Source organism: Nematolebias whitei, chromosome 8, assembly GCF_014905685.2.
Source record: "Nematolebias whitei isolate Nwh7 chromosome 8, NemWhi1, whole genome shotgun sequence".
In the NCBI taxonomy this organism is placed as follows: Eukaryota; Metazoa; Chordata; class Actinopteri; order Cyprinodontiformes; family Rivulidae; genus Nematolebias; species Nematolebias whitei.
The window spans coordinates 21825707-21834966 of record NC_056505.1 but is presented as its reverse complement, the minus strand read 5'-3'; the positions used below and the strand labels follow the sequence as shown (position 1 = coordinate 21834966).

General features: G+C 37.7%; 1 protein-coding gene across 1 annotated transcript in view; it reads right to left on the bottom strand.

Annotated features, from left to right (window-relative positions):
* Positions 1 to 519: 519 nt before the first annotated feature.
* Positions 520 to 9260, bottom strand: part of cdk7 (cyclin-dependent kinase 7) — a 17718-nt gene continuing 8977 nt past the window's right edge. Inside the window, exons 6-12 of the mRNA XM_037680464.1 lie at positions 7949 to 8059; positions 7747 to 7865; positions 7514 to 7613; positions 4933 to 5019; positions 4702 to 4851; positions 1621 to 1759; positions 520 to 627 (exon numbers count right to left, since the gene is read on the bottom strand). Of these exons, the coding sequence (XP_037536392.1) occupies positions 599 to 627; positions 1621 to 1759; positions 4702 to 4851; positions 4933 to 5019; positions 7514 to 7613; positions 7747 to 7865; positions 7949 to 8059 (735 nt within the window). The 3' untranslated portion in view covers positions 520 to 598. The remainder of the gene's footprint in view (positions 628 to 1620; positions 1760 to 4701; positions 4852 to 4932; positions 5020 to 7513; positions 7614 to 7746; positions 7866 to 7948; positions 8060 to 9260) is intronic.

Genomic DNA, 9260 nt, shown 5'->3' with positions numbered 1-9260 from the left:
TCTCTTTTCCTAAGCCTCTTTACCAAAAAGAGCATCTGGAAAGTAAACTGTAATTACTGTATTCTGGGTGTTTTTCTGTGAGTTTGAAGCTGGCAGGAAAAACCAAAGTAATGGAACTTTGCCCAAACATCAGTAATGATTTTGTATACGTTTCTAAATATTACTTATTTCAAGAAATCACAGCTTCACACTGCCTGAAGTTACAACCGCAACACATTTCATTAAACAAGTTTACCATTTATTGGTATTACATAAAAATAATGATAATAATAATAAAAAAATACAATTTAATGACACAGTTCTGCCTTGATAGTGTGGTTCTTTTTGTCCAAATTCAAATAAATACAAAATAATCAAAGAGGCTCCTAGAGTTTAGGAGTCAATGAAGAAGAATCGTCGACTGCTTGATGGTCGGACATAGCTGCACACTCGATATCTGGCGCTAACCTCAGGCAGCAATCCCCAATTCTTGTCTACAACTTCAAATAAAGTCTTAACATGGACAACATCTGAGCCGGCCTCCTCTGGCTTTGGACCTTCTTCCATTTCAGTGGAGTTGATGAAGTGGTTGTCTTCTGATTTCCCAGTTCTCATTTGGTCAGAAAATAAGCTTCTTCTTCATTACAGCTGAAAATATACCAAGAAGAGTTGTCAGAAGCAATATGTTTAAGTACTACATTTAATATAGACATCAAAATACAATAAGTCTCATTAAAATCCCTCTAGTCTAGTACAGAACATAGTTAAACTCAAACATTTTCCAAACTACAGAGAGGCTGGAAAAAAGCTTTGAACCTCCCAGTAACAGCAAGGCTCTACTTTACTTCCCTCTACCCACTGAACTGTGCGTGCACGTTCTGGCAAAGTATACTCTGAATTTCTAACTCGAGCGTTGAGTGCAGCCAACACCCACTTAATTGCTAGGTTCAGCGTAGCGGTGTGCTTGATTTATAAGTTCAGTATACAAACCATGAGAACTGAAACAGTTTATAAAATATAGGTTCACAACGTGTTTATTGAAATTTGGTTATGACTGGGATTCCAGCCCCGTTTCCATTCTGTCTTAGTTGTGCTGAAGATGGTTCCTGTTATTTCTGCTCGATTTGAATGAATTACTCAGCATACTGTTGACTAGGGCAGCACGGTGGCTCAGCTGGTAGAGCGGTTGCCTCTCAGCGAGGTGGTCAACGCATCAAATCCCAGTCGTGAATCTTCCTGGGTGGTTTGCATGTTCTCTCCGTGCATGTGTGGGTTTTCTGCAGGTACTCCAGTTTCCTCCCACAGACCAAAAACACGCATGTTAGTCTGATTGGTAACTCTAAATTGTCCTTAGGCGTGAATGAGAGTGAATGGTTGTTTGTCTCGTTTGTCTCCATGTGTCCCTGTGCTGGACTGAAGACCTGTCCAGGGTGTCCCTCACCTCTCACACAGTGATTGCTGGATATGGGCACCAGTGACCCCCACGACCCAAAAAGGAAGAAGCGGGTAAAGATAATGGATGGATTGCTGACTTACATAAATATAGACACGCATGAGAAAATATGTCAGGTCTTTACTGAATAAAGGATAAATTTGGCTTATGGATGCAATATGAAAACACGAAGCATAAGTTTTTATTACTTGTCTCCAGGCCTTCTATTTTCCTCTTTAGTCCAACCATTTCCTTTTCCTTCAAAGCTTCAGCCGAGAAGTTTGGTTGGGGGAGTTGTGGACCAGGAGTAGGACCGGGTCGATTACTGAAGTACCTCATCTTTAGTGCCTGGGAAAACAAAAACACTGTCAACATGGCACCTGCTGCAGATAGAAACGCCTTCACTAAACCACATGGACACCAATTGTAAAGAATACTTTTTTCTAAGAAGGTTGAAGAATGTGAAGTAACTAAGACAAAACTGATGAGATTAACATTAGTGTTTTAATTCCTCCATTTTTTATGTTTAGATTCTTGTAGGTGGCAAAACTTCAGTCTTTTTGTGGCCAAAATGTTAGCAGTGGTTAGTTTGGCCCACTGGTCAAGAATCCTGACATAGAAAACATGAAATGTCCCTTTAAAATATGTACTTTTATGTATATTTAAAAATGAAAAAAATAAAATCAATAAAAATACTTTGTATTTAAAAAAAAAATCTGTACTTTTAGAAGTAAGGTCAAATAGTCAGTGAAATCTTCAAATTTTATGAAATCATGTTTAGATACTTCATTTTATGGAAAACATGTAGGACAATATGTACATGTAAGACATATCACTTGTAAAAAAAAGTCTAACTTTGTAAAAAAAAAAAAAAACTATAAACAAGCAAAAAAATGGATTTAAAATTATGGTTTTTCATAACAGTTAATTATGGAGGAAAATATATGAAAACATCTTGTCATTTCTATTTCTAAAACTCAAACCAACATAAATCCATGAACGTAAACTGAAAGTGTTTGAAAACAAGAAATATGATGCAAATTAATCAGGTCTCTTGTAAATGAGTCCCTGAGGCTCAATAGGATTAACCTGTCTAAATAAAGGTTGAATGAATATTGTAGAAAAACAAAAAATATTTGAAACAAAAATGTGAGAAACTGGATAAACTTTTTTAGATGCATATTAAAAAATTAATAAAAAGCCGAATGTGGTCAGCCACAAACAGTGAATGACTGGACGAAGGGGATATTCTACATAGACTAAAGTATTTGGCCACACTTGTTAACTGGTCAGTTCATGTGTTTCAGTCAGAGATTGGACTCGGCTCCTTATCTCTAGTGATGGAAAAACATACGGTTTCAGAATACCCATATTCTGGACAATGTTACACATTCAACTTTGTGGCAACAATTTGAGGAAGGTCATTTTCTATTTCAACGTGACTGTGCCCCAACACACGAAGGACTATAAAGACGTGCTCTGGTGACTGGCCTGCACAAAGCCTTGACCTCAACCTCATCAACCACCTTTGGGAACAACTGGAACACAGAATGCGAGCCAGACCATCTTATCCAACATCAACGACCATCCTCATAAATGCTATACTAAATGTATGGTAAATGGTAAACGGACTGTACTTGTATACCGGTAGAGCTTGTCTATCTTATCAAGATACTCAAAGTACTTTACACTATAATCTGTGCTCTCATGTACCCATTCATGCATCACTCTACTCTGCACAAAGACTAATCAGTGCTTTATCACATTCATACACCGATGGGACACACATCAGAGGCAATGAGGGGTTCAGTGTCTTGCCCAGGGACACTTCAACATGTGACTGCTGGTGGAATCGAACCCGCAACTCTTGCATTGGAGGACGACTGCTCTAACCACTCAGCCACAGCTGCCCCGAATGAACACAAATTCCCACAGATACACTCCAATGTCCTCTGGAAAGACTTCCAAGATTAGTGGAAGCTTTTATAGCTGCAAAGGGGGACCAACACTCTAGAGTCCCTGTTGGTGTCAAGTGTGGTCAAGAGTTTGTAATGAGCAAAGAGATGATGCTGCAAAACCAATGACACATTTAAAAGTGACTGAGTGAAGAAAAGTGCACATTTCCACAGTCACAGATGAGAAGGGGTTGTCAGGATGTCATGTAAAGGGCCACAGGAGCAGGCAGTCATGCCCTCTACAATAAACACACAAATGCACTTTGAACTTGCTTTCAACTTTGTTATTTTAACAAACTAAAACTAGTTTGCAATGTCTTAACTGGGTGTGTAAAAGCATTTATTTTAAAACTGCTGTGAACACAATAAAACTGTGACCTGAAGGATTTTGGTCTTCATCATTCAAATCACTTTCATAAAAACAACCAAAAAAACATGATACAAGTAGGACTGTCACGATAACTAATTTAGCTGGGCCTTTAATTGTCTCAGAAATTATTGTGATAAACGATAATATTGTTTGAAATTTAAGAATAATTAAGTGCCAAATTTTAGAAGAATGTTGATTTGTTTGGATTGTAGTACCTTTTTTGACCACCTGATGGTAGTATAAGACTGTTTGAACCAAAGGATGGATAGTTGAGCAGCATGTCTCTAAAGAAAAAATGGGAGGGAGGGCCCTTGACATGACATGGGCTGACATGGTGACATGGCGGACACTCGGGTGATTTGAGCTCTGTAGCAGAATTTTTCACGCAAAGCTTTTAATTAAAAAAGCAGTATAGTCGTCTTTTTGCAGATAAAAACAACTTTTTACACGAAGGCATGGGTTTCAACCATGAATTCTGCAGCTCGACAAAACAGAGATTTATTCCCAAAGTCGGCCTGTTAGCTTAGCTCGTAGCTTAGCTTCTCAGCTTCGCTGCTTATGACAATCCAAAAATGTGATTTTGGACAGTTAAAACTGATTTTAAAGAGAAAGGGAGGGGTCAGTGAAGAGCACCGGAGTTGAGCCGTGTCTTCAGTAGAAAGAACTCCAAGAAATGATAAAGCCGATAAATGAAAAAGAGGTTGATCCGAATGCTTAAAAGGAACTTAAGAAGAAAAAAAGGCTCTGTAAATAAATACAAACAGGTGATACGTTTACAAAATAGAAAAAAAATTGCAGCTAAAACCAAAAAGAAAAAAACACTCAAAACACAAACTTTAAAGTAAACAAAGCATTGTATTGTCCTGAGGATTTTAGTTGCAGACTCAGGTTTTAAATACATTTCTCTTGATAAAATTAACAAACTAAAAACATTAACAGCTGTGTTGCTTTAGCGCATCATTTACCTGTGTGGCTGTTGTCCTCGTCAAGGGACTGAAAGTAAAGAGGCCCTGCAGCAGTTCAAGTAAATCGTCACCGGCTGCACTAAATATGTGTTCCAGAGGTGTGCCAGGAAATATTTTAAAAGACACATAGTCAGGTAGACTAGTCATTCCCTGCAAATATATTAATATTTATATTAATCCTCACATCTCAATGAAATAAAGACAACTTTACCAGATAAAACAGATACCAACCGGCCAAGACTCTTCTGTGGGTGTTCCCAAAGCCTCAAAGATTTTGGTCAGCTGATCGAGATCAGAGTCTCCAGCAAGGAATGGCATCTACAACGAAAGAAACATTTAGAATGGAAACTTTAAATAAGAGCATCATATAACTGTAGGAGGTGGTGGAGGAGTAGCAATATACATCAGATCTGGCTTGGTAACACAACTAGTATTTACAAAATCAGCACCTAAATAATTTGAAATCTTGGCAGTAAACAATGAACGGTCTGTTGGTCAATCGTTATCTGTTGTTGGCTGCTATAGACCCCTTACCGTCACATCTGAAAGCCTGTTTTTAATGCAGCTCTTATTTAATTTACATCCCAATGAAATGGTTCTGGTAGGTGATTTCAATTTAGATTGGCTAATCATGTGTCTGAGGAATTTAAATAATTTTGTTTATCTTCAAACCTCAGTCAGATCAGCTTTGGGCAACAGCAAGACACCCATTGGTTGCAATTTCGTCAGTTACGAAATCGCTGTACGGCTTCCATTAAAGCGGCAAAACGAAACTACTATTTATCTCAGACTACCAAGAATCTAAACGATCCTAAGAGCTTCAGGAAAACTATTAAAGCTCTTGATGGCAGCACTCACTCATCTGACCTGCCGCCACAATTAATTATTGACTCTGCTCCTGTGTCAGATAAGCATGAAATGCCAAATTGTTCCAACAAACATTTTGTTGTCTCCAGTTCCTCGTTTGATAGTTTTTAATGGTAAATCACCTACTCCACCAACAAGTCAAACCTCAGTATATTCTCTTTTTCACTGTTATGTCAGGGAGGTTACCCAACTGTTCAAATATCTTGATACTAGAAAATCTGAAGGCCCTGATGACCTCCCTCCTTACTTCTTAAGTCTAGCTGCACAAATTATAGCAGAACCCATGTCTTACATTTTCAATCTGTCTATACATCATAATACTGTCCCAGATGCTTAGAAAACAGCTTTTGGTCATTATTGAAGGGAGGAGACCCCACTATTCTGAACAATTATCGACCAATCTCCAAACTCTATTTTACCCAAAGTTTTAGAAAAACTGGTAAATACTCAAGTCAAGAAGTATCTGGACTCAATATTTTATCTTCCGTCCAATCTGGCTTCAGGAAACAACACGGCACAAAGACTGCTTCACTCAAGGTTTTTAATGATGATGTTGAAGCTTTGGACGCTCAAGATTACTGTGCTGCACTTTACTTAGACCTGTCTAAAGCTTTTGATACTGTGGATCATGACATCTTATGCCATAAACTCTCAGATATTGGCTTCTCAGATAACACCGTTAGCTGGTTCTCAAACTATCTCTCAGGTCGGACTGAGGCAATGTGTTCGACATAACGGTACTTGATCTAGCTACCTAACAGTCACCAATGGTGTGCCACAAGGCTCAGTTTCAGGTCCCACTCTTTTTTACAATTTATTTAAATAATGTAGGTCAAAACATTTCTGACACATCCTTGCATTTCTATGCTGATGACACTGTTGTTTACTGCTGAGCTAACACAGTTGCCAAGGTTTTCCAGCTTCTGCAGTCTGCATTTGACACCATTCAGTCAGACGTATTCTACTTCAAGCTGGTACTAAATGCTGACAAAACCAAATGGATGTTGTTCTCCAACAGAAAGTTGGTGCCAGCAACTCTTCTTCCCAACTCATTCATGCATGGTGTTCCTGTTGAGTTTGTAGATTCTTACAAATACTTGAGAATTTTGGTCGAACAGCTCTCTTTTACACCACATATCAAAAACTTGATAAAGAAACTGAAATTAAAACTGGGTTTCTTTTTCAGAAATAGATCTTGCTCAACTCTGAATGTCAGAAAACGCCTTGTAACCGCTACTTTCCCACCAGCCATTGACTACGGTGACATTATTTACATGAATGCCCCAGCCAGCTCCTTGCAGATGTTGGATGCTGTCTACCATAGTGCGCTAAAATTCATAACTGGATGTAACTACCATACCCATCACTGCACCCTTTACTCCTTGGTCAGTTGGTCATCATCTACACGTAGGCTCTCACACTGGTTCACTTTTATCTATAAATCCCTCCTTGGTCTGCTACCTTCTTATATCTCCTCCCACATGTCTTGCTGTCAGTGCAGTTACAACATGCACTCTCAGTCCATCATTACCTGCAGTGTTCCCTCAGTGCAGACTGAACTTGGCAAAAAGGCCTTTTCCTACTCTGCTCCTGTAACACCTTGCAACAGGAACTGAAATTGTCCACCTTGATTTCTTTAAGGGGTTTCAAACATTTGATAATGTCAATGGAAAAATCAAATCAAATATGTTTTTGTTTTTAGTATTTCACCCTGTTTTACAGCACCCTGATTTATTGTTTATACACTATTATTTTAACTGCATCTTTACTGTAGTTTATTGTTATTGTTTACTGTTATTGTTGTTTGTTCTTTATATGTTGTCTGGAACAGGTTCCTCTTGCAAATTAGTCCTTGTGGATCAATGAGACTAGCCTGTATAAATAAAGTTTGAATGAAAAGAAAAAGAAACTGTGAGAAATTATGTTTGAAGTGAGGCTTATGTACCCGAAGTAACAACTCGGCCAAGATACAGCCCACAGCCCACATGTCAACACCCACATTGTACATTCTGGCACCAAACAGGAGCTCAGGAGAGCGGTACCACCTATAAAAGACATCAATAAACAAGCAGAGCGTTAAAAATGATAACCCTCCTGTTTAGGAGGTAATTATTGGACTTTGGAGAGGAGTTAGGGTAAAAAAGCAGTTCTGTAAAACTGAATCAAAGCTGCCCCGACCTTGTGACAACTTGATGTGTGTAGACTCTGTTGGGGCTGCCAAAAGCTTTGGCCAAACCAAAATCAGCCAACTTCAACACACCGTTCCCATCCAACAGCAGATTATTGGGCTTCAGATCCTAGATATAAAAACACAGTAATTACCCATTATGAATATTGTTTGTCCATATGTAGCATATGAGTGGTGTCTAGGTGCTTTTACCCTGTGTAGGACCCAGTGTTGGTGCATATACTCTAATCCTTGTAGAGTCATGAGGATGTACGCTTTAATGTTGGCTGGAGTCAAGACTAGGCTGGTGTCTTTGATGATAACCTTTAAAAAAAAAAGTTTTAAAGTCAGAGTAAAAACTGTGCATTAATTAAAAACAAATTTCATTCTGAGCAGAAAGGAGAACTATAATGGAGAATAATTATAATAGGAATATAATTCTAAGCTTTTATTTTAGAATAACATGGACAGTTTCTCAGTTTATTGTTGTTAAGTTTTGTTTTTAACTAAACAATAAAACCTTTACACCTGCTCTGAAAACACTTATAGTTTTCTTGTATTTTTATTCACAATGAAATTAAAACAGCATCTGCAGCTCAAAACAGGCTTTCAGTCTTAGTGAAAAATATGAGCCTCATATTTCACCCTCATGTCTCTTCTGACTACAGCCTGATAACGACTAATGGCATAAACACATTCTGAGAGCCAAGGCGAGAGTGATATTGATTATTTAAAAAGCACGTTTGTCTTGTTCATTGCTCTGTTAAAGTCCAATATATTAGTGTTGTGTGTCCATCTGGAGTCTTGCAAAAAGAAGTGGGGGGAAAAAATAAGAATTGAAGTGTAAAAATATAAAAGCCCTGATTCATGTCTGCTTGTTTGTCATCTTGCTTGCTGAACTAGTATTTCATCTGATGTCTTTTTTCCCTCTTTCCTTTAAACATCAACCTGCAAATAAATCAATAGAGCTAAACGCGAGTAAAGTAAACACTATTAAAAATAGTAAATACTTTCTAAAAAGCAAAAACTTCCACTTATTAACAATGATGAATTTCAGTAATGAATTTCTGGTGGCCCACATGTGACATATAACATTAGGCATTTTTCACAAAGCTTGTGAATGACCTAATTACTAAAGGGAAACATATGTACATGTACAGATGACTGATACTCAGCTGTATCATACGACTCAGTCTAGCACCCCCCCCCCCACCACCACCATATTTTTAATCATTACCTTACATATGTGATACAAGAATTATGTACATCATATGTGTTTTCTTATTTTCTTATTGTCCAGGTGTTTTCCTACAGAATTGAACTTTGTAAGTCTATGCTAACAAGAAGAATAACACCAAGTCACAGTATTATCCGTTATGTTTCTTGTAGTTTCAACTAATTATACACACACACACAATATATACACACACACACATATATATATATATATACACACATATATATATACATATATATACACACATATACACATATATATATATACACACATACATATATACATATA